The sequence below is a fragment of the Actinia tenebrosa genome, unplaced genomic scaffold, assembly GCF_029948245.1.
Source record: "Actinia tenebrosa isolate PJP-AT-01 unplaced genomic scaffold, QUT_ActTen_1.0 PGA_scaffold0__85_contigs__length_37466705, whole genome shotgun sequence".
Lineage (NCBI taxonomy): Eukaryota > Metazoa > Cnidaria > Anthozoa > Actiniaria > Actiniidae > Actinia > Actinia tenebrosa.
This window is the reverse complement of record NW_028292569.1, coordinates 23,162,220-23,187,667: the sequence shown is the minus strand read 5'-3', so window position 1 is coordinate 23,187,667 and position 25,448 is coordinate 23,162,220. Positions and strand designations below refer to the sequence as shown.

Here is a 25,448-nt window from a genome sequence, read left to right as displayed (position 1 = left end):
ATTTGTGCACGTACAATTACTTAAAGACCCATTGCCACTTATCGTGATACATCACAATTTGTTTACATTTTGAATCGTGTCACCACTGAAAAAACAATTCCAACCTTTTGAATAAACTCTCAAAATAATGTAAAAGAATCATTTTTGTGCCTTAGTGCTATGTCGGAAAAGGATTTAATATGAAGTTATTATTCAATATATCAATCTTTGAATTTCATGGACCACGAAATTTATCTCTGACCGCGGTGCGTCACGGTAAGTGGCAATGGGTCTTTGAGGTCATGCAAATAATAGTGTATATTAAAGAAGTTAAAAGAAATCATCATTGATGACTCATTCAGAAAACCTATCAGTCAACATTTTGTCAAGGGTGTTTCAATGACATCATTGCAGACATCAACTGGTCAAAGTCGATCGTGATAGAATTTATTCATTCGAAGTGATGCAATGTTTTGACATTATAAACGTGTCATTCCCTAGAATATCATTTCTTTGTTTAACGGTTGCGCATGAGAAGACACATGACTTGAGGTTTTGCCAAGTAAAAAAATTTTTTAAATAAATTAAAATAAAATGAATTTTATAACCAGTTGTGATCAGTAAATAATACTTGTAAAGATGATGAGAGTATGTGGACCGCGTGGCACTAATGAAATAGTACGTAGAAGATAATATAGGTAAGTTGTAGTGCTTGGGAACGAGGTTATTCCGGGCGAAAGCCCTTGGAATTAAATTCGGAAAAATTAATTTCCGACCTCGCTGGGATGCCAGCGAGGTCGGAAATTAATTTTTCCGAATTAATTCCAAGGGCTTTCGCCCGGAATAACCTCGTTCCCAAGCACTACAACTTACCTATATTATCTTCAAATAATACTTGTGCTCATCAAAATTACAATACAATACAATAAACTTTATTTAAAGAGGGTGACACAATTAACCCAGAGAGTTATCTAAAACGTGGCCCTCACACTAATGAAACAATTCAAAAATATAAGAAATTAAAAGTACAAAAATTACATCATATTACTGGAAATTTGAATAAATTACACCTTTTGCCGTTCATTAACAGAAAATGTACATTCATTTGTGCCAATAGTTGTAACAATAACGTGTATAATGTACTTTCATCAACACCACAAGTAACATCATTAGCGCGAATCAGCTTTCAATAACGACGATTGAATATGCGTGTACATTCATAGGCATCAATGGACAATCAATAGCGCGTTCGTACATTCATATGCGCGGAATGTATTTTCTTGTGCGCGAAATTCAACTTCAATAACACCAAATGACAGACAATTGCATTTATGGACAATCATTTACCCAAAAGTGGAAATTCATTAGTGCTATTAGCATAATCATTGACAATCTATAACGCGCTTGGACAATCATGAGGGTCAACGTTATTTTCTATAGCGTGGTTCGACAAACATTTGCGTGATTCGAATAAACAATAAGAGAAATAAAACAATCATTAGCGATTTTCTAAAAAACTATTTTAGCCTTCAATTTCTTCGCCATTTATACATCGTGGCAAATACGTTTGCATATATCTGAACCACTGATCACATTTAGCGATAGTGATGGTTGCCACATTTCTCTGGAACCCTTCCATTAGCAACTGCTTTCTGTAGAGACCTAGAGCAATCCCTTGTCGTCTTGCCTCAGCCCAATAGTTCGTATGTTGTTGGATCACTGGACGACTGATGTCGGCTTTAATTGCTGCTTTAAGTGAGCTAATTGCTATTCTCCTACGCAGCCGCTATTATGGAGGCAGTTTCCTGAGTTTTTAATATGTATTAAAGTGATAAAAAAACGCTAATGATTGTTTTATTTCTCTTATTGTTTATTCGAATCATGCAAATGTTTGTCGAACCACGCTATAGAATATAACGTTGACCCTCATGATTGTCCAAGCGCGTTATAGATTGTCAATGATTATGCTAATAGCACTAATGAATTTCCACTTTTGGGTAAATGATTGTCCATAAATGCAATTGTTTGTCATTTGGTGTTATTGAAGTTGAATTTCGCGCACAAGAAAATACATTCCGCGCATATGAATGTACGAACGCGCTATTGATTGTCCATTGGTGCCTATGAATGTACACGCATATTCAAATATCGTTATTGAAAGTTGATCCGCGCTAATGATGTTACTTGTGGTGTTGATGAAAGTACATTACACGTTATTGATACAACTATTGGCATAAATGAATGTACATTTTCTGTTAATGAACAGCAAAAGGTGTACAATTGTAAAACAAATGGAAAAGAAAATTTGACCAAAATTCAAGAAATGAAGAACTTTGTGCAATATAAAGTAATGACGCAATATGTTTTTGCTTTTTTAATTAATTTTTACTCCCCACCCTCCCCCTCCCCTCTTTATCCCTGTTGTAACGGTTATTTTTGGAACCTTTCTTTGCTTGCGCAATGTAACGATAATCCACAGCAAACGAAATACCAAGAGAAAATTAAAATTTTCGGATGATACAATTCATTAAACGACCACAAAAGACGAAAGCCATGCAAAGTGAAAGACTTTGATAGCCAAAGTAAGAAAGAAAGAAGAAGAAAGGATTGCCTGCTATCAGAGACGTTGACCATAGTTATGAATGATTCTTGATTAAAGCTACCATGCAAGGGCGGATCCAGTGGGGGAGGGGAGGGGAGGGGTTGGATTGGGTGACTAGTGACCCCCCTTTGGAGTTGAAAAATAATAAGAATAAAGGATAAGATAAGACCTAAAAAGGACGTAATGCATGACTATGGTTCAACAGACTTTAAAAAAATTGAAGAAGCAGATGACTTCTAGTCAAGATTGAAAATATCAAAATGCATAGATAAACTTTATTACCCTCGGTTTTACATGAAGCTCGTTAGGCCTCTAGCATACACTGCGCGCTAATTATCCGAGAAACTAGAGCACGAATTCGAAATTCAAAGCGGAATTGCGGCAAAGAAACGCAACCTCAACTTCCCCTGGATCTATATCTGACATGGACTGAAGACGTGACTAAACCATATCTGACTAGTTTCACTTGTTGTTCAAGGCAACCGGATGCAACCATACGTAAAAACTACACCATGCAAACGTGATCCGTACACCACCACCCACTAGGTTTTTGACCGGATATATAAGAACACGGTTAGAACTTTAAAAGATATCATTCATACCTTAAAAGTGTTCGAAGTTGACCTCACGAATTGCCCAAGCTCACAGTATAAAATAGAAGAAATGAAGACGTACACTGCACTCTCTGCTATACTTGTGGTTCTGATGGTCAGTAAGAAAAATACATCTATAAATTCATCCAAATTTTTGAATTTATTTTATAATGAGATACATGTATTTAGAATAATAGTATTCAAATCTGTTAGAAGAACTGTGTTTTGCTAAGACAAGCTATGTCAACTTTTCTACGTTATACTTTGATCTTACTTTACTGATAGTAAAGTGCCCACGATAAACCAATGAAAACCGTCGGTAAACTAAACGCTGCCAAAAAGGGATTTACTAGGGTGATTTTACTTGGCCAGGGTGAAATAGCAAGCATAATAACAAGGTAGTAAACACTACTAAACTCCGTTTTTTTTTTGTTTTTGTTTTGTTTCACTTTGACTGTTAGGTCAGTTCCACGTTAATGCGTTTTCGAAACGCTACGTTTTCGTCTCACCAAAAATGCAACGAGAGCTTCCCGTGCACACTAACGTTTTCATTGCATTTTTGCCTGTCCACACTAAAACAATCAAAACACTCAGATACGATTGGGAATAAAGCACTATCGTCACCTGCACATGCCAAAAATAAACGTGTGAATGACGTCGTCCGCGTTTTCAAAAGTCCCATTTTCGACAGCTAGGCCTTCGTCTTCAAATGTCTCCACCCTGGAAAGCTTTCTTAAATGTATGCGTTAGTGGGGACGCAAGACCAAACGCATCAAAAACTATGCAGTTTCAAACGAATCGTTTTAGCGACAATGGGAATTAATTCCTTCTGTATGGATTGGAACTTTTGAGCTTATTCAAGGGTTTTCGAGGGATTAATGTACGCATTCATTCAGGGCTATAAATCTACAGGTTATTTAAAAAACTAGCTGAAGTTTGTAACTTATTCTGATATCGCGTTTATTATTTTACAGTCGATGGCTGCTATCGGCATGACAGACCCAGGTAAGCCAAACCACACACCATGAAACCTGTTTATCCATTATAGAATATACACTGTCATGCTTATCGCCTAAGGCCAAAAATAATTACATAAAGCCCTTCTTTATTTTAATTGATTATTCAAATTCTTTCCATTTTCTAAAATTTTTAATAGTTGGACGCTAAGCAGACAATGAATCGAAGGTTACTTTTGCACTAATCACTTGCTATGTTCTATTCACAATTTTGATTCCTTTTTTGTTACAGTCTTCAAGAAATCATATGTGTGTCCAAACATACAGTGTTTAGTGTCTGACTGCAACGTTGACAGTGACTGTAGGAGTGGTATGAAGTGCTGCAGTGGTTGCTGTGCAGTGCCGGGTAAGTAATACACAATATACAATACGCATTCGTACCATCAAGCAAAGTATGGTACAAAAAATATAGAGTGTAAAGCCTGGTTCACACGAGCAACGTAAACGCAAACTCAACAGAAAAAAAAACTAAAATTGCCACAAGAGGCTGGGTTGACAAAGACAAAGCCGAATGCTGTTCGGATGCGGATCGGACATGCAGACAAATAGGGTATTTTATTCCACGCTTTGCGACCTCAGAAAAACTAGGAAAAACAGCATCAATGTTTTGGATCTTAGTAACGATACCATGGATTTAATTTTTAATTCACTTTTCCCGGCCTCCTTTTATAGAGAAACCAGAGAGTTATTAGCTAGTTGTCCAAAGATATAGACAGACAAATAAGAAGACGTCACGTACAGACAGACGGGCTAGACAGAGAGAAAGAAAAACTGATTTCAATTTTGCCATTTTATCTTCTTCTTTTTTTATTTTAGTGAAACCAAAGCCACAAGGTAAATGTCCAAACATACAGTGTTTAGTGTTTGACTGCACTGTTGACAAGGACTGTAACAATGGCATGAAGTGCTGTAGTGGCTGCTGTGCTCAGCCAAGTAAGTAGAATGAAGAGCAATAGCGCAGCGCAACCATGACGTCATAAAAACGAAGACAAAGGCGAAATTCGGACAAACAAATTACAAGTTAACTTTCAGCAGATAATTTTCACAGCCGATCGCAGTTGATCTTAGTTTACATGGACTATTATTGTAACTTTAAGTAAAAATAATAGAATCGGCTCGTATAATCCTTGTAGCGGTTAAACAGAATGCAATGTTTGTCCGAATCTTTAAGCTATTTTTAGAATCAGTGCGCTGCGCTATTAATATACATAAAGAGGCATGGCATGCAGTGAAAAATGCAGACAGACTTCCTATTATCGAAAAGCGAGCATAAAATAAATAACCAACGTTAATTAATACTGACTTTATTCGATGGATCTTTTTTCTCAGTCTAAAGACCGAAAGACACGTGATTAATGCAAGGACAAGATGAGGATGTTGCAACATTGAGATGAAACTAATGAAGCCTGTTCTGATGTTAATATTTCATTGTTTAGAGAAGAAGAAAACTCCTTAACCCTATGACAAGTGTTTATAAATGATAATAAAAAATCAAATGTACTGTGGCAGACTAAAGATCAGACAAAAAATTGAAAACGTAATACAAGCAAACCTAGCTTTTAAAAAACTCGACTTGTATCAGCTATGGCTTAATAAAATCAAATTCAAATGCATAAAATTCATAGCAAATGAGTGTGACATTATTTTCTCGTACTCGATCAAACTTCACAGGGCAGAGACATCCTTACCAACGAAAAGTATTAACTTGTATTAGTAGTATAGGGGATGGGGGTTCTAGCGCAACGACCACCGGAGGATTACCCGCCTAAAGTACCTCCTGAGATTTACACCAGTTTTACCCGCATCCCGTGCTGAGGGTTCCAGCGCAACGACAACCGGAGGATTACCCGTCTAAAGTACCCACCTCGATTCGTACCGCGATTACCCGCATCCCGCGTCTATGTAAGATATGTTAGTCTATATATGGAGTGCGAAGATTGTAAAGAGTTTGTTTTTGACTTCTGTATAAAGTGCTTAAAACCCAAGTTTGTACCTACTAAGCCAAATAAGTATATTTGTTGTGGTAAGAAAATGCAAATAGAAGACGACACGTCAGCACAATGTTACGAGTGTGGTAAGAATATTCGTAATGCTGTACCAAATGCCACCAGAGAGCAATATTACGCCAATGGAGGTCGTAAGAAGACTCCATACAAAAGAATAAAATACTTCAGAGACTGGATGAGTCACATACAAGGTCATCAGTCGGTATATTTAGATAACGAAGTAATGGAAAGAATTATAGACCACTTAGAAGAGCCAACGCCACAAAGCCTGCGGAAAACGCTAGAAAAATTAAAGCTAGGGAAGTATTACAAAGCTATTCCCTATCTTTTATCTGAAATTACCGGTAAGTCTATTCCTGAGGTTTCTGATATGAGCAGAGCCGAGTGGATGTTTTGTCAGCTGAATAAGGATATTCCTTATTACCCTGATGTAATCTATGAAATATTTTACAAAATTGACCCCAACCACCCCCTGTTAGGATGGATTCCGAGAAAATAAAAATGCAAAACTGGCGTTTATTTTGCCAGAAACCCCACTGGGGAATGCATCGCGCAGAACGCCAAGCTATCCCCAGTGGGGTTTTTTGCATTTTGGGCTTACGGGGCTTATTTCATCCCGCGCCAGAGGCCCTCTAGTACATACACATATATCTTTCTTACGACCCACCAGAGGGTGAACTCCGGACAGCGTCCCGAGACACCCCCTGACTTTTCCAACTTTTCCAATCGCGAAACCCCCCATCGCGGGGTTGAATCGCACTTTCTACCCCTCCCCCCACGGTTGCTGTGAGTGGGGGAGGCTTTTTTTCACTCACAGCAACCGGTCCAAATGCGTCTACAGCGAGGCTCGAACTCGGGACTTTAGGCCTCCCCAGCCCCAAAGTCCACGATCACAAGCGAACGCCAGACACATCTGGACGCTTATGTATGTGAAAATTATTATATTTATGTCTTACACTCTAATTTGCATATTTTCTAGACTGACGTTCGATATGTAAATAGAATCCCGTCACGCTCTTTTCGAAGCAGATGTTTACTGAGCAAGCTTTCTTTGAAGCTCTTCTTTCGCTTCTTGGTAGATCTTTTTGCGAGATTCCTCGGAAAGATCTTTTACGACTGTTTTTTTATTTCTTATGTCCGACTTTAATTTCTCGTACTTTTCCTCTTCGGCCAGAATAAGCGAGAATTCTACGTCGTCTATCTTTCTATCACGCAAAGCCTTTGAGACAAGGTCAGTGATCGTATTTACTTTAGCCCTTGACAGAGCTATTGTCGTGTCGTGTTTTGATATTTTGCTTGACAACTGTTTCATAATGCCCGTAGCAACAGCCGAAATAATACCACAGGCTGCCCCAACGCCGGCCAAAGGAACTCCAACGATTATTCCCGGTCCAGTAAGCGAAGTAGCAACGCCGGAGCCCGTTAACACAACAGATATGGATCCTGAAGTTATCGCAATCTTATGTAGCGTACTCCTGGCTCTGACGTACTTTTTTCGGACTTTTTCGTAGTGTTTCGTTTGCCCTTCCAAGTAAGCCAGGATTAGATTTACCTTATTCAAACGGAAGTTCTCGGCATTCAATTCATTAGGTAAATCAGGATAGAGAGGAGGTGCTGATGCTATAACATCCATTATATATATAATGTACGACGCTTTTGGGAATGATATACAGGACAACCAAAAATACTGGAATTGGAGAGAATTTAGGAAAAGGTTTCCACATGCGGGTGCTAGTAAGTTCGAAAGAAGACCCGATGGGATTTACTATAACGGTGAAAGAATGTACAGCAATGAGGATTTAAAACCTACGCTGGTCGATCAGGTGAAGCATTTACCGGTTGTACAGCCTAATTTCCCAAGGGATTTATTAATGAACAAGGAAGATTACCCATTTTACGATGCTGAAGGTGGTGTAAACGAATTTGAAACGATGGTAACGTTCCTGAAGATTTCAGTGGGTAAGCAATCATTTGACATAGTAGTAAGGAATATCTATGGGGATACGATGTTAAAGCATACGTCAGGTAAAGAGGCCAGGGAATGGTTAGCAGGACCCAATATGCGATATTGGCCACAGCAGTTAAACTTTGCTGTCTGGGCCGCCACTAAAGGTTGTGGCGTTGCCGCGGACATGTTCCACATTTCATTTATGCGGTTTCACGTTGCCTTTACGGTTAGGAGGCTGTTGAAGGAACTTAATGTACCTTTACCGGGAGATAAGGCATTTAATCCAATGAATAATCGATATGACGCCGCAGCCCTGGAAAGGTTAATTAATGAGTTCAAACCACAGCAAAAAGATTTTCGTTACAAAGAGGGTAAGACGCATGGGCTGGGTATAGTTTACGTTTGGGGTGCCAACGGTGAGAAGCCAGCCGACTACGGACATCAAAAATACCCAAGTAATGAGTTAGAGTTTGGTGATATGGGTGGCGATAAGAGTAATAATTCATTAATTACCAGAATTCAATCGAACTACCTCGACACTTGGGATCCATTCGTGTTGATGAAAGGAAAAGGTTTAAGGAACCTAGCCAGGATCAACCGTAGCATTGAAGCATTCGTGTATTGTATCTTAGGAGCGCAGGTAAATACCCGCAGCCCCATCATTGGATCCCAAGGTGCTTCGCGGGAAACGCAAGAAGAATTCCTAACTTTATTTGAGTCTGCAATAACAGAAAATGACATATCCAAGTCAGTGCAGAGATATCAATTGGCGGTGCAGCAGTCTAAAGTGCGACTGGATTACGCTTTGTCGCCTGGTTGTTGGTTAATGCCGAGTAATTTGGTTATTAACACCAATTCCGTTGTGGGTTATAACAATAAGCTGCAGCGAGCTACTAAGGATATGAAGTTTGGGGTGAATGACGTGAACTCTGACATGACCAAGAGCATTCCTCACTTCGTAGAGAAACCAAAAAAGTCACACGAAGCGAAGCTACCCGTAGTTAAGAAGGTCCATGTTATGCCTACGATACCTGAGGAATACGACCATAACTTGCTAAAAGCCGGCTTAGCCGCCGCGGGTGTTGGTCTTAGTTATTATATATGGCGATGAATAACCCCTACATGGCTGGAGTAGATTGCGTTTATACGACTTACACAGGCGAGAAAAAATACACCCAGAGCTCTTGGGTTGATGTTACGGGTATGTCAGTGAATTTGAACTACTCAGGAAAGAAGTTAATTCTTTGTAGTATTTGCATTGGATCTGCCAGCCACGCCAACGTCGGCTTTAGGTTCCTGGATGACAATGGAATACTGCAGCCCATGCGCGCGAAGACAAACAACAGGGAGCCTACGCATTTCTCCGTAGAGCCGCCGGCGCATAGCACCGAGAATTTATCGGTTTGGACTTTTCATATGGTTACTGATTGCCATGGGAAGGTAAAGCTGCAAATGCGTGTAGATGATACTGGGAGCGTTTGTGTAAATAGCATAGAAGATCAAAGAGATACGGCTTATAATCACAAGACCATTAGCACTCTTACGGTGCTTAGCCTTTAAATATATGAACCCACACGTAAAAGAAGATTGGTTTTTTCATTACCTGGAGGAATATTGGCATCAGGGTGACGAATGGATAGACATTTGCACGTGGGTTAGAGTTGGAGGGTTGGGGTTAATCATATGCACCACTAACGTTAGCGCATTTAATGACGCTAACGTTAGGTTTAGGATTATTGACGAGAATAACCAACCATTATTACCTTACAGAAAAAAAGATAATAATAGGAACTTAGCTCATTTTACGTATGAAGCCCCCAGAAGTTTAGAAAATATGGCGCCAGTAACGTTTCACATGATAGTTAATTGTCAATATGCAAAGCTTCAATTTTGTCCAGACGACATGATACGTCCGGGGCACCCTGGTATCGCCATGATCAATCGAACTCATGACAAAAGTGCTACTTGGAGTCATAAGACTATTTCTACTATGACTGCCATACCCTTGATACCAAATTATCAAGGCGGCGCGAATACTATCTTTACTTATCCCCCGTTGAGGACGCTTCGGACACCCGACAACGATAAGCCACCAGTAACGTACCCAGATAAGATTAACCCTTCATCTTCTTCAAGAGTACCACGCCAATAGCTACTACCAAGATCCAAACGTTATTCCCCACGAACTTCAATAGTTCTCCGCCGGCCCTAAGTGCCAAGGAAACGACCGAACCCAGCAGCCCAGGCAAACCGGCTGCCATCTTTTTTCCCAAGGCCGTCAGCCCATTACCTAATTTTTTTACGCCTGCGCCTGTAGCCTTAAGCGCGGACAAGATCACGCCTACTACGCTTGAAATAGCGACCGCGAATGCCAGTGGAATACCATACTTCAAAAGGGCTCTTTTTACCTTTTCCTTGGTGGTAAGCCCCAATTCTCTTTCCAGGTTTTCCTTTTGCGTATGTAATTCTGCAAGGCGCTCCTGAAGAGTCTCTACTTCCCTTTGAGCTGCTTCCCTTTCCTCTTCGGGGCGAGTTTGATCTGCAACTATTTCCTGCTGCCGCTCTATTTGTCCCTCCAGGTCTTCAATAGCCTGATCTCTTTGTCGGATTTGTTCTTCTTTAGCATTGATTTCAGCAACCAACTGCCGCCGTTCCTCTAAAGAGGTAGCTATGGTGGTACGTAAGTTCCTAGCTTCTTCCTTGTTTATGTCTAGGTCTTGCAAGGCAAGTTCAAAGGCCTTTTGAGCTTGGTCCCTATCGCGTAGGGCTTTGTTTCTTTGTTCTCTCATTTCCATTATTCTTTGATTTTTGTCGTCAACTTCTCTCTTTTGAGCATCAAGGAGTAGTCGGTTTTGTCGCATATAATCTGCTTCCCTTTCTTCCAACGTTTCTTGTAGTCCCTCAACGCGCTTTTCTAGCGCGACCTTTTCATTCAGGGTTTCCAACCTTTCTAACATGCTTCTAGTATAGTGGCACGCTGGAAGCCTTTTAATCTTGAGACGTCACCCCTAACTTCACCATCTTTATCAAAGAGGGGTTGTGGTTTCGTCCAGCGGTCTTTGTCAGGATATCTCAGGTCCTGGACGCTTATGAGGACTTTGTTTCCGCGTTCTGTGAGCCTTACGTCGTCAGCATCGAAACGGGAATAACGCTCATTTAGCTCTTGCATTGCCCACTCTACAGTTTCCCGCGCGGTTGCTTCACCCATGTTTTGAAGCTCCAAGTACTCAGGGATGGGTTTGCCGTGGTGTCTTGATTTCCACATGCGATTTAAGGTGGCCTTGGCGCTTTTCCATCTACTACCATATTTATCGTGTAAGGCTGCGTCGTAGATTAAGGGGTCGGTTTCCAGGCCTTTAGTCCATGCGTCGTATTCTTCGTCGTTAATATCGACTTGACCTTCTTCAGTGGTGGGATCAAAATCTGTTCCTTCTACTTCCATTATATATGATAAGCTCAAAGTTAAACCCCAATATATTACCTAAGCAGGTTGGCGGACTGAAAGCAGAACGCACCTTTCATCGGGTCACCTTTACCCCAAGCAGCGCAAAGCCTGGAGAAACCTTGTACGTAGGTGTTCCCCGACTAACAGATAACCTAGTATTAGTTCCTGGTACCTTGGCGTTAAGGTTTGATTTGACGGTGCAACCTACCGTCGCAGATGAAAGGATTATCGTTAACAACCTTGGTCGCAACATCGTCTCAAAGATGCGAGTAAAGTTTGCCGGGGAATCCCTCTTAGACTTAAACAACTATGACCTATACACCACTTACAAAGATCTGTGGTTGACTGCATTCGAAAGGGCACAAAAGATAGAGCAGGGTATTGGTAGCACAATCTTACGTAAGGTTAGGACTCCTACCAAGACACAACCTACTGACGGCAGCGGAGAAACCGCAGTGGCAGATGCAAAGGCCATTAAAACAGCCTATGGTACTAAATACGTAATACCATTGGACTTTGAGGCTATTACCAGCCACGGAGTTTATTATCCTAGACAGTTGAGTGAGTTGCAGTTTGAAGTGACCTTAGCCAACATAACTAACATTATTGGTGGGTTAAGCACTGCGTTGTCGGGAAGTATTCATCCATACGCCATTACCAACCTGGAATTGCAGTATGAAACCATACATTCCGAAGATCTAGCACGCAGCGCTGGCATGGAATACAGCTCCGGAAAGGCTTTCTTGTATGACCACGCGGTAATGTATAAAACCTTTAGTTTCCTGGATAAGACAGACGCGGTAATTACTCAGAGCATTAATTTACCACGTCGTAGTCTTACAGGGCTGATGTTGGTATTTATCAAACCTTATGAAGCCGGTAAGCGCGACTCTGAAGCCTTTCATAACCCCAACATCACCAATGTCGGGATTAGCATCAATGGAGTTCCAAATAAGGTGTATTCGCAGGGAATGAAGCCCTCAGACATCTACAGGGAAATAAAAAGAAAGTTTGGGGATCAAGTTGCACCCGGCGAGTTCTTTACCGATAAGTATGCATTGTGGATTGACATGCGAACCACCGACGACGAGGATTTACATGGACAGGGATTGCGTCTGGTAAATACCCAGGACGGCATTACCCTGGAAATCAAGCGAGATCCAAACACTAGTGCAGGCGACTCAGACAAGATCAACGCATACGTCTTTGTGGTCTCTGACGCGCAACTGAGCGTAGAAATGAATCAGCTAAAGAGCGTTACGTATTGATTCGCGCGCTGCGCTCCCTCATCCAAGAAAGGATAAAAATATCCCTTACGTATATAATGCTTCGCGTATTCAAAAACAACAACACCAAACTGCAATGCATAGTGCAAGGCGATAAACTTTATTTCAAAGCGAAGGAGGTGGCTTTGGCGTTGGGTTACGTTAACTCTAGGGACGCAGCTAGAGCACACGTCTCAGAGGAAAACAAGGTAACTTTGGGGTCTATAAAGGGTGTCAATCTGACTGACACCCCTAATGCGCAACCACATACCGTTTACATCACTGAAATGGGTCTTTATGAGTTAATATTCGGATCTGAAAAGTCCGTAGCTAAGGAGTTCAGAAACTGGGTGTTAGGCGATGTTCTCCCTACCCTCAGGAAAACAGGTAAGTATGAAATAGAGCGGCGCTTTGACAGTCCTAATAAGTTAATATTCAAAATAGAAAATGAATTTGACCTGCATAAGAAGGTCGTAAACTACATACGTCGATTCCACCCTATCCTACTGCTGGCACCAGGTCTTGGAGAACTACAGGACTCAGCTAGAAAAAGAATAGTATGTTGGCAGAAAGGTTACCAGGCAGGTCAGCCTGACATCTTAGTTTTCAATGCACATAAAAAACATAATGGGTTATGCTTGGAGTTGAAGACACCTAAGGGTAACGGCGTATTATCCTCAAAACAAAAGGCATTACTCGCACAATACAAAGCAAATGGTTACCTAACTATGGTGTGCAATGATTACGACCTTATATGCAGGGAGATCGACCATTACGCGGAAGGCATTCGCATACCTTGTCCTTGGTGCATTAAGGCTTTTAAGACGCAGGATGCGTTAAGGACTCACCAAAGAATATTTCATAGATATAATGATAGTTGAACAGACACACTGGCGTGAATTAGTCCAAGGCATTTCATACAGAATAAAAAATTATGTTGTGTTCGAAGACGTTAGCCGTTTAAGGTTGGTCTTGGAACACGACGGTAAAGAGTGCACACTGTGGGCACCGGACTGCGTGCGGTATGTCCTTCAAGGTGAGGAATTCACACACATACGCAGCTATGGTAAGGTCAGCGGTCGATGGAAGTTCGACGTTGAAAGGAAGGTAGATGCTAATCCTCTGTGCGATTAGAAGTCATCCTCATGGGCGGTTAAGTATTGGTCTGCTACGGCGGACCTCATTTTTTCTGTTATCTGGTAAGCGGATACGGTAATTAAGACGCCTCCTACGAATGCTGCGATTTGAGGAATCATATATCTTTATCATTTTTCCAAGCCTTTCGTACCGCCAGGTAATGGTCTAAAGGACGTGGTCCGTCGTATAGACAGCACCAAATATGTTGTCCGCTCCGTTGACAACCGCAGCGATCGCAAATAGCCTCCCAGTGTTCCCTGTCCTCCCATTTAACGCCCTCAACGTCGTCAAAGCCTACAAAGGTTTGGTCAATTTCCTTCTTACGTTTTGTCAGCGCCCGGGAGGTTTCAAGGGGACAACAGCGTTCGGCTATGTCACCGTGGGTTTCGCAGGCAATACCTTCTAGGTGGTAGCGGCGGCAGCGGTACTTATGCCAGTTCTCTTCAAAGAAGGGCTCATCACAGCGGCGGCAGTAGTTATTTAGACAGACTTTGTTGTCGCGGTGATATTGTAAGGCTTGGAGGGTGGACAGCTTTTGACCGCAGTCACCGCAAAGGGTGCTTATGGGACGGTATCGCAGTCGCTCCATATACTTACAGATTCTCTTTGTGTTTTAGGATCTGTGGGACACCAATGCCCAACAAAGGATCCTTCGGGGAATACCTTATTACAATGAGGACAGGCGTATCTTTTCTCCTCACGAATTATGCAGTCGGCAGGTAGTTCACACGTAATGCAGTCCATATATTGAAAGGGTTACTAGGATTCCTCCTGCGCCTTAACTTTGACGTAAGGATATCTTATTTCATTATTATTATTATTTCTTAGAATACGTTACGTAAAGACTTAACTTAGGGGTCCTTAATATTATTTCATTATTATTATTATTTCTTAGAATACGTTACGTAAAGACTTAACTTTGACGTAAGGATATCTTATTTCATTATTATTATTATTTCTTAGAATACGTTACGTAAAGACTTAACTTAGGGGTCCTTAATATTATCCTCTTTTCATCCATCATATTTAAGTAACATTAAAGAATAATAATCAATCATTAAAACTAAAGGTCCTAAGAATATCAGCCTAATAACATTTAAAACATTAAAGAATAATAACCAATCATTAAAACTAAAGGTCTTAAGAGACCCTACCCTATCAGCAACAACGAAGTAGGATTATTAATAAGGCATAAAGAACACCCTACTATAATGACGTGCAACGATTGCAACAAACGATTCAGTTCCTTACAGCGACTTAACTATCACACCGAAAACAAGGTCTGCTTTAAGCAACGCGCAGCAACGACATGCGAACATTGCAATAAGACCTTTACGACCAGCCAAGCTCGTTCCTACCACGTCAAAAACAAGGTCTGCTTTAAGCAACGCGCGACAGAAACGACATGCGAACATTGCAATAAGACCTTTGCTACCGCGCAAGCTTGTTTCTACCACGTCAAAAACAAAGTCTGTCGCCGAAACAACGCACACAACCTTACTTGCGAAGAATGCAACAAGGTACTAAGCTCTCCTCAAGCACTAGCATACCACATGGAACACAGAGTCTGCCTCAAATCTCTTTGCAAAAGCTGCAACGCATCCTTTGAAGATGCCTGGCACAAATACAGATGTAAACGATACGACCTTTCAGAAGTCGCCTGCGAAGAGCATGGCGACGTAGCAGAACGTTGTTGTCCAGTCGACACGGTAAGGCAATTAAACAACCAGAAAAAAGAAATAGACAACCTCTTTGTGAACTTCGACGTCACATTTGAAAAGGTCGCCTGGGAGAACGTAGACTACTGGAACGACACTTGCGATAAGTGTGGCTGCGTCAGGAAGGAACAACACTTGTGGCAGTGCTTATACGATCCATCACAAGCACGTACTTTCAGTCGCTATGCTGAAATGCGTATGAAAGATGCGCTGCTACGCCAGCAACGACGATGAGGTTCTAGAGGGGATATCTCATGAAGTCCTTAACGGACTCCGCAGCCCAACACACTATCGTTAAAACCGCACCAAACCGTTCTGCACGCTTCAGACTACACATTTCAGCATACAATTCCTGCACGCGCTCTTTTAACCGATCTATTTCTTCCCTTTGTATTTCTATGGTGTCTTTTTTATCCTTTGCGTCGGCGGTAATCATTCTTACTGCTTCCACTGGTTCCATCTATATATGAACCCAGATCACATACCTTGTAATGCTCTGATAGTAGGACCCACCGGCTGTGGAAAGACCCAGTTCATCGTGGAGCAGCTATTAGGACCCTTTAGATACCGCTTCGACTACATAGTGTTATTATGCCCCACCTACGTAAATAACCGCACCTGGGAAGGCATAGGAGTGAAAGATGACGACTTCTTTGTGGACATATTGGACCCTAACGAGTTATCCAGCCATTTGAAGTTTTGGCACAAACAATTCCCTAAAGATACACAGACTTTACTCATACTGGATGACATTGCCTGTGGGGACGACGTAAAAAGACGCACTTCCGAATTAGTGAAGCTCGCCTTCAGCGGCAGACATGACAACATTAGCGTTTGGTTGCTCTCGCAGCAGCTTACCAGTGTCTCTAAACCCTTCAGGGAAAACATAGGCTCCCTGGTCGTATTTTATACACCCAGTAAGTCTGACCTGGAAACCATCTTAAGCGACTACGGCGGTGAGATAAGCAAGGAACAGTTACGCGGATACATGCGGGATTTAAAGACGCATCGACATTCCAAGATGATATTCACTTTAAGGTTTCCGTATTCAATAAAGACCTTTAACTCCTAATGTATATGGAGATTGAGCAGCTCTTAGATGAAGTCCCCACACAGTTAGACGAAAGTAACCTCAAGGAACAACTTAACATCCTTGTGTCTTCGGGAAAGTGTAAAGAAATGATAGGCAAGGAACTTACCCATGAGCAAGTTAACAAGTTGTCAGAAGAGGAAGTCAAAAAGTTCCATAAGAGGTACGAGGCTGCCCTTGCAAGTAAGACCACGGACGCCGTCGCAGACTCCGCTATCCGACTTGCGACTAAATTGCTTGGACTTGCACTGCCCATAGACGATGTGGAGCAACTGCGGAAGGACATAAGAGATGACTATGTTATCGCCCAAGAACTTAAGATAACCTGCGGGTGGTTGTCTTTGAAGTGCGGCAAGTTAATGGCAGTAGCCTCTGCGGCTTTGCACGTAGCTCAGCACGTTGACTTGAAGGAGGTACTAGGTTCCTTTGGAACATCTTGGAAGGACTTCAAGAAGGATAGAGAAGTTGAAAAGGTCTTTCAGGCAGCACTTGCTGATAATCAAGTCACCTCAAGTACTTAGTCAAGTCATTCTCAAGTACTTAGTCAAGTCGTCCTTAAGTCGTCTTAAGTACTTAGTCAAGTCATTGTCAAGTCATCCTTAAGTACTTAGTCAAGTCATCCTTAAGTACTTAGTCAAGTCGTCTTAAGTACTTAGTCAAGTCATTGTCAAGTACTTAGTCAAGTCGTCTTAAGTCATTCTCAAGTACTTAGTCAAGTCATTGTCAAGTACTTAGTCAAGTCGTCTTAAGTCATTCTCAAGTACTTAGTCAAGTCATTGTCAAGTCGTCCTTAAGTACTTAATCAAGTCATCCTTAAGTCATTGTCAAGTCGCCGTCAAGTTATTATCAAGTCCTTCAAGTCCTTAGATATAAGATGAGTGGCACCGAAGAACAACCTCAGGAGGAGCAGAAGATTACCAAGCCTAAATCTGCAGGCAGAGTTGCCGCGGGAAAGAAGCTCGCGGAGATGAACAGAAAGAATAAAGCCAAAAAAGAAGAAAAGGTGGAGGACGAAAGCGAATCCTTTTGGAATCCCGGCTACGTCATCGGCGCGTTAGGAATTGCTATAGCAGCAGGCAGCTTTTATTTACAATGGCGGAATATGAAGCCAGAAGTAAAGTGGGAGGCCCCAACATATCACGCACCTGTGGAGGTCAGAAAAAACAAAATCCCTGAAATGGAATGACCTTCTCGCTTTGTAATATAATGTCGACTGCATTGTTGAAAACTGTTGAAGAAGCAGCTATCATTACCTCTATTGTTGCGGGCATTGGTTGGGTAGGTAAGAAAGTGCTCAAAGAAGACTTTACTGAAGACCCAAGCAAGAGCTTCGCTAATTTCACTAAAATGACCGCTGCCGTTGGCGGGGCTATCTTGCTAAAGGATTACCTACGAAAGGAAAAGTACCTGCCTAACATATAATGGTTAGCTTAGTCGCAGGTGGAGTTATTGCAGCTTTAGCATTTACAGGAGCTAATTATGGCGGTAGATATCTGGATAAATTAGTTAGCGGTGATAAAAACGCAGAATCTAACGCCGAAAGAAAAAGGCACGACTTAGCGCTGGAGAAATATCAAAGGGACGTGGCGGCTTGGAATAAAAAAAGACAAGCTTACAGGGATTGGTTGGATAAGAATTACCAAGACAAAATGCAGGCGGATAAGAACTTCGAAAACACAGACTACGCCTTTAAACTTTATTCGCAGGCGCACCCCACAGTGGTGTTAAAGAAGCCTGACTTTAAGAATTACTACCAGCCTTCTAAGAAACAAAAAAATAGTGAGTTGGTCTTCGTAGGAGTCGCAGGGCTGGCAGGAGGCGTGGCCTTGGCGTATCTAATATAATGATCGTCTTTTTGGAAAGCGACAAGAATAACTTTACCACTTATCTGAATCCTCCCATCCGCGCGGAAAGGGTTCGGTTGGTTAGTTGCTCTTTGTACAATTCTTGGTATAATTTAATTGATGGCTTTGTCGTTGACAATGCCGCCAAACCAAAAATACCAGATTCCCAATACACACCTATAACACTGGCCAAGGAGCTAGCAAAGCATGGATATACTCTTACCACAGGATTACCCCATGAAATGAAATTCAAAAAAAATAGTGGGAGCGCTAATTTAAAGGACAGTTCATTGGTAGAACTCCTGGGCCTTGCTAGTACCACGATAAATAGCGGCAGTACATATGACGTGAAATGGAAAGTTGCATCCTCTTACGAAGTCTATTGCGACTTGGTCCATAGTTACAACAATGGAGAAACGTCTTCTCTTATGTCCAAGTTTCTACCCAAAGGTAATCCATTTGACTCAGAAGAATACACTCCCATTTCTTTGGAATATGATTTGTCTCATTTGGTAGAAAGCATAAACATCACCATCAAAGTGGACGGAAAGACGGTGGATTTTAACGGACGTAAGATCAATCTTGTTTTGGAATTCATATAATGGGCCGCGTAGAGGACAAACTCAAAAGGATTTACTATGGACCCGAAGGCTATTGGAGAGGAGCGTCGGCCATCAAGAAACTTGCAGCCGCGGCCAGGGTATCAGAAGAGACGGCTAAGAATTGGTTAAAAAAACAAACCCTCTGGCAGGTTTATCTTCCCGTGCCTAAGTACATTCCCAGGCCCAGCTTTACCGTAAATGCCCCCAATGAAGTTCATCAGGCGGACTTGCTTTTCTTACCGCACGACAAGGTGAGAAGAAAGACCTATAGGTACGCTTTGACCGTAGTTGATATCGCAAGAAGATATAAGGACGCCGAACCCATAACCAGCAAGGATTCTGGAGAAGTCGCAGAAGCCCTAGGTAGGATTTATAAACGCGTTTTGAAATGGCCTAAGCTGCTGCAAGTGGATGCGGGGACGGAGTTCATGGGCGTGGTTACTAAGACCCTGAAAGACCACAGCACTAAGATTAAGAGAGCCGAAGCTGAGTACCACAGGGGTCAGAGCATCGTTGAAAGATTCAATAAGACCCTGGCCGAGCGTCTCTTTGGATACCAGTATTGGAAAGAGCTGGAAGATCCCTCCAAGCGCAACAGGGAATGGACTCAGAGGCTCCCCCAGGTCATCGTGGCTTTGAACAACGAGGCGGCCAGGGCTACGGGAATGAAACCCAAGGATGCCATAAAAAAGAAACACGTGGAACACAAGTCCTTCGTCAGAAGTTCGAGGGCGGTCTTCCCCCAGGAAAAGAAATTAGGTGATGTCACGGTTCGATATCTCTATGAGCCGGGTGAATTAGAAGGAGGATCCAAAAGAGCTACGGATCCTAATTGGTCTTTTGAAACTTACCAGATCCGAAGTGCGATAGCTAAGAAGGGTCAGCCCATCTTGTATTATCTTCATGATGGTCCCACTCGTGGGTTCGTCAAAGAAGAACTGCTTATCGTGTGATGTCCGAATGCTATCGTATGGATACCATCATCACACATCCACCTCTTACCGTCAAATGCAGACAGTGACACCTTCTCCTGCGTGACGTTATGTATCTGATGACCATAGCTGCGCAGGCTGTTCATCTTATGTCGCTGTTCCTTGCGTGTTCGTAATACGTTGAGGTAGGACTCGTGCGTAATGTCCTTCTTAACCACGTACTTTTTTACGCCTTTGGCTTTCTTTTCTACACCGTCCAGCTTTAGCACGCTGTACATCTTGGGTTTCAGGCCCACGTATTCCACGATGGGTTTTCCTTTCATCTCATCCTTCATTTTCCCGATTACTTTCTTGTTTTTAGGGGAGTAAAGGAAGTGGTCGCGTGGGTAATCACTGGTGTCGTATTCATCGATGTCGGGAACACAGTCTTCGTAAATGTCTTCCGTCTGCACCTCTAGTATCAAGGAATCGGTGTCGGTGTATAAGAGGCGGCACTTATCACCGTATTTCGGTTTTAGCTTGTCGTAGTAAAACTCATACATGAGCAGCTTTGATAGGTCTAACACTGTAAACCCCGTGTATACGGGTTTATTCAGGAATAGATTCGCTTTCTTCATGTGAATCACGTAGAAGTTTAACATTTCTACGTATCTAACGAATCCAGGCTGTGATACGTATGCTTCTGCTTCCTCTCTGGTGCTGGCTATCTTTATGCTTACGCGCTTGCGGATGTTCTCCATTGTCTTACCAAATACGCTATTGTTCATTAGTTTAAACAGGTTCTTTTCGAAGTCATTCTTTGCCTGCGTGCGCTTTTGTGTGTTAAAGTCAATGTAGGAGCGCATCCATGGTTCCTGCGTGAACTTCAAAACGCGGTGAATCTTCTTCACGCGTAAGCCGTGGCGCACATAGAACTGCAGGTTGCGGTAATGCACCACATACTTCTTCTTATCCATCAGGTTCATCGTTAGCTTCCTGTAGGGTTTGTAGCCAGGACACATTTCCCTCTGCAGCGGACTCAGCTGCTTAAATGGTATTTCTATTGCTTCTGGTGCTAATGGGAACTCATTGTGTGCGTCGTGCAAGTGCTCTGGGTATTCCAGGTCCACCTCCAGCACGTAACCTTTGTCGTCTTCTTTACCTACGTTTAGGTAAAACTCTATGGGCTTTATGTTGTCCCATTCGAAGTCGCGTACAGGTAAGTACTGTGACATTGCCCAACCGTAGAGGTTGTTTGCGTCTAAGTAGAAGATGTATGTGGTTGGCTTCTCCGGGTCGTACTCCACCGTGGGATTGTTTGCGCGGGCGTATCGTCTGCTGGGCCCGCAAACACCGCCGCGGATACCGTCTTCCATAAAGCGGTACATGTCGTATTCCGTTAGGAAATCCAGTTGCGCGTTTGTCGTCTTTAGCAGCGCACTCCAACTAAGCCCAGGAGCCGTGTAGAAGTTCGCTGGATCCAACCCGTAGTATTCCATTGCCATCTTTCGAAAGCTTTGGAAAACATCTGCGAGCAGCACTACGTCTGAACGTAGGTAGATGTCGTGGTATTCTCCCATATTCTCACAGGAGTACTTTTCCCACACATCTAACGCATGCTGGTACTCCTCGTCCTTTATACCGGACTCGTTTAGGGTGCTGTAGAATCTCTCTTTGGGTGGTAGGGGCTCTTCGAATCGCTCCCAGGAGTCCATGTATTCGTATGGGTAGACTCCTTTCCTTTCCGCGCCGTATTGACTGGAAATGGGAAAGTTGGTGTTATACTTTACGAGGTTTGCCAAGGAGTCCGCCATGAACTGCTGCGAGTCTAAGAACTTCAGCTTGCCTACGGTTACGGACATGTACCTTTCTTTGTTGTTGGGTATGCACTTTACTTCGGAGCCGTCCGTTCCTTGTAAGAGTAAGTGACTGTCGTAACCCCTTAAATTATGAAAGAATACGGGTATTTCCATTTCTGGATCTACTTTGAAGTTTATATTGCATTTCCAATGTTACCCGTGATGTGGCAGTGATCTCTAACCTTATCCACATAGAAATCCTCAACGAATGCTTTATGACAATGAATGCAGTGGGTGGAAGGCTTTCCCGGCTTCTCACCCTTCTTAGCATACCTGCCACATTTGAAATGAGCTTCTCCTAGATACTTTCCATCTTCGTCCCACGCTTTCTTGACCCGTCTTCCAAACTGGAGAAGCGTATGTTGGCAAATGTGGCATTTCTTTGCCTTGGTAAAAGCCTCCTGGTTCTCTTTGGTAAATACCATCTTCTTTGGGTGTCTTAATTGTTCTCTTATCTCTTCCTCCTCTTCTCGCAATGCTTCTAGAAACTCATTAGCTGCGTTCTTACCTCGGTAAATTACAGGAGGGTCGGCCTTACCGTCTGATCTGACTACTATGTAACCAAAGGAGCAAATCTCATGTAATCCCACCTTATTCGTGGCACCACTTTTCTGCTCTTCCTTAGTTATCAACGCTTCAAAGTCTGCATATATCACGTAAGGCACCTGCATCTGCTTTTGATGGTCTGAGTAGGATAGGTTCTTATCTGTGGGCATCTGGATCCGTTGCGCCACTTCTTCGACTCCGCGACACATTTCGTCGTGATCCTTTAGAGCTTTAACGCTGGTAAAGGATAATAAGCAGCAATCGCAGAAGTATTTCTTGCCTTTGTGTTTGGTGTGTCTGTAAAATAGTCTGCTAACATGTTTGACCCACGAATAATGTCCGCCGTGGTAGAAGAGGTGTATTCGTTCTCCTTTACTCTTTGACAGCGCTAGTGGCACTATCGTTTGGTCTCTGACTCCGTAAACGTTAATTGCTAAATCGTTTATTTCCTCAAATATGGGGATGTCTATCAACTGCATGGGAAATTCCACACCATCCCACTCTAAATCGTCTGTGGGATACTTACTTGTCCTACATGGATCCTTCTCTGCTGGATACAGTGCGGATCGTATTGCCCACATAAAGCAGCGGTTGTCGTCATTCTTTACGTTAACGATTGCCTTCTTCCTTTCTACCCACACCGGCAGGGGCACGTAACTTCCTCCTCGTATTGGCACGTACCTTGCCATGCTAACCTCCATACCTTCTACCTCCTCCACTGTCCAACCTGATCCTTCTTTCGTGTAGTTAGACAGCGACTCCATTATTGCTTCTAAGGCTTCGCTGAGTGACCTATCCAGATTCGTGGACTCTAATATCACTAACGACTTCGATCGCAACATTGCTGTCGTCGTTACCTCATCTTTTGATAAACTTACTTCTACCATTATGCTTGCTTTCAGGGCTCCTAATTCTTCTATGCCTTTTCGAAGCGTTCTCTTGACCTTCCTTTCTGACTGCCGCCAAAACTGTCTAACGTCAATCTCACCGTTACCGGGTATTGACACCGTTTCGAAATTGCTTTGGGATTCCATCTATATAATAGGAAATATCTTATACCTAATTCCAGACCCTTTTCAGATCGTCGTAGTCATACTCACAATCCTGACAATGCCAAAACAATTTAACCTTAGTCTCAAACTTCTTACCACATCCACAATCATAGCTACTCATACATTTCGTCTTCATCTTTAAATGCTTCTTCAAGTCCACTTCTTTCTTAAAAATTCTCTTACAATCTTCGCACTCCATATATAGACTAACATATTTTACATAAACACGGGATGCGGGTAATCGCGGTACGAATCGAGGGGGGTACTTTAGACGGGTAATCCTCCGGTGGTCGTTGCGCTGGAACCCCCATCCCCTATACTACTGTATTAGTTAAAATTATACAGCTTTTAATTAATCCCATATAGGTAACTGTCCAATTATTTTCTTAATTGGACAGGTCCTGTTGATATGGGATTAATTAGGCAGCTATATAATTAATAGGTAATGGGACTTCATGCTCCCCAATCAAGAAATAATTCCTCTGACTGCCAAATTGGACTCAGCCTACGGCCTCATCCAATTTTGTCAGTCCTCGGAATTTTCCTCGTCCAATTATTTCTTAATTGGACAGCATGAAGCCCCATTACATATGCATATCCAAAACATAAACTTTTATATCAAACACTGAAAATTATGACTCTGCTTACGTTTTATGGCGTCCAAGAAACAGGGTCGTAGAGCTGATACTATAAATCAAGGCGGTAAGGGCTGCCAACTCGGAGTGTTTTAAAAATGCGAATGAATATCCCCAAGAGGATTGAAAGAATCAAAAGCGTGCATTGTAAATAATATCGTGAATTTAAAAAAGAGAAACCATTGAATGTTGTTAATCAAATGTGAAAATCCAAGTCCCCTGATTTGCATCTCAATATTTGTTTGAAAAGCAATCGCTCTTGAAAACGGTCACAAAAATCTAGTTTTTGGGCCCAAAAAGGTCAAAAATACTGTTCCGCTGCCATCCATTCTCCTATAAATCTCCTTCAAAGGAATGAGAAGGACCCCCTGAACGAAATCTCGAATTTCTCTCGCTGTACATTAGCTACGATCGTAAAATGAAAAGTTTGAACCTCTGGTATCCTTTCCAGATACTCTCTTTTGCCGGTGATGTCATGCGTGATATCAAGTACCTTGTTTTGTTTGCATATGGTCCACGCCTAGCTGGCGTTCGTATATAGAAAATCCTGCCATGGTGAACGTTTTCCAAAGCTTTTGATCGGATTGTTCATAATGTGCTTGCCCTCAAAAACAAATAGACCTTGGTATCAGGCGTTCTTTGATTTCTTGGAGCATAAGCTTTCTCTCAGATAGACGAGAACGTTGAGAGGTCTTGAGATAGGTAATTTAGTTTCAGATTGGATTCCAATCAGTGCTGGCTTCCCTCAGAGAACAACATTAGGACCATTTTTGTTTCTGTTCTACCCTGCATGGACAATCCTAGATGCCACTTCAAAGAGATTTTTACAAGACCCTAATGTGAAACACGCTTGTGACTTAGGCATTCCTAAATAAATATTTATTATTATTATTATTATTATTATTATTATTATTATTATTATTATTATTATAAAGAGATAGCTGCCCAAGATTAGATAAGAGATGCTAAAATCTCTGCATTAAGACTTTGGAGAAAATCATTAAAGGTGAACCACTCTCTCAGCATGATCTCACGCAAACTAGGGCAAGCGCACACACTATTTCATAAGAAATTCAAAAGGGTGGAATCTTTTTAAGTGTAGAACAGAAGAAGTTTCTTCCCTCTAGTAACAACGCCTTACCGAATAGTCCCTACACTGTTCCCTGCGCCATCTTGAAAGGTAGCTGTGCCTTTGCATCG

At 42.2% G+C, this 25,448-nt stretch overlaps 2 protein-coding genes across 2 annotated transcripts; both read left to right on the top strand.

Annotated features, from left to right (window-relative positions):
- Nucleotides 1-3,129: 3,129 nt before the first annotated feature.
- On the top strand, nt 3,130-5,808 carry LOC116302581 (uncharacterized). Its single transcript, XM_031711915.2, has 5 exons — nt 3,130-3,289; nt 4,149-4,179; nt 4,423-4,536; nt 5,007-5,123; nt 5,520-5,808. Exons 1-5 carry the CDS (start codon nt 3,245-3,247, stop codon nt 5,522-5,524), a joined length of 312 nt encoding a protein of 103 aa, XP_031567775.2. The 5' UTR covers nt 3,130-3,244; the 3' UTR covers nt 5,525-5,808.
- A 1,906-nt stretch (nt 5,809-7,714) lies between these two features.
- On the top strand, nt 7,715-14,800 carry LOC148913891 (uncharacterized). The gene is made up of 2 exons (XM_089036281.1): nt 7,715-8,155; nt 14,609-14,800. Exons 1-2 carry the CDS (start codon nt 7,840-7,842, stop codon nt 14,665-14,667), a joined length of 375 nt encoding a protein of 124 aa, XP_088892407.1. The 5' UTR covers nt 7,715-7,839; the 3' UTR covers nt 14,668-14,800.
- The last annotated feature ends 10,648 nt before the right edge of the window (nt 14,801-25,448 follow it).

Excerpts from the sequence above, each read along its gene's own strand:
- LOC116302581 (XM_031711915.2), top strand. The coding sequence starts at position 3,245 with ATGAAGACGTACACTGCACTCTCTGCTATACTTGTGGTTCTGATG. Across the intron at positions 4,180-4,422 it reads TATCGGCATGACAGACCCAG|TCTTCAAGAAATCATATGTG; the intron begins GTAAGCCAAACC and ends TTTTTGTTACAG. Across the intron at positions 4,537-5,006 it reads TGGTTGCTGTGCAGTGCCGG|TGAAACCAAAGCCACAAGGT; the intron begins GTAAGTAATACA and ends TTTTTATTTTAG.
- LOC148913891 (XM_089036281.1), top strand. The coding sequence starts at position 7,840 with ATGTACGACGCTTTTGGGAATGATATACAGGACAACCAAAAATACTGG. Across the intron at positions 8,156-14,608 it reads GTTCCTGAAGATTTCAGTGG|GATCTGTGGGACACCAATGC; the intron begins GTAAGCAATCAT and ends TTTGTGTTTTAG.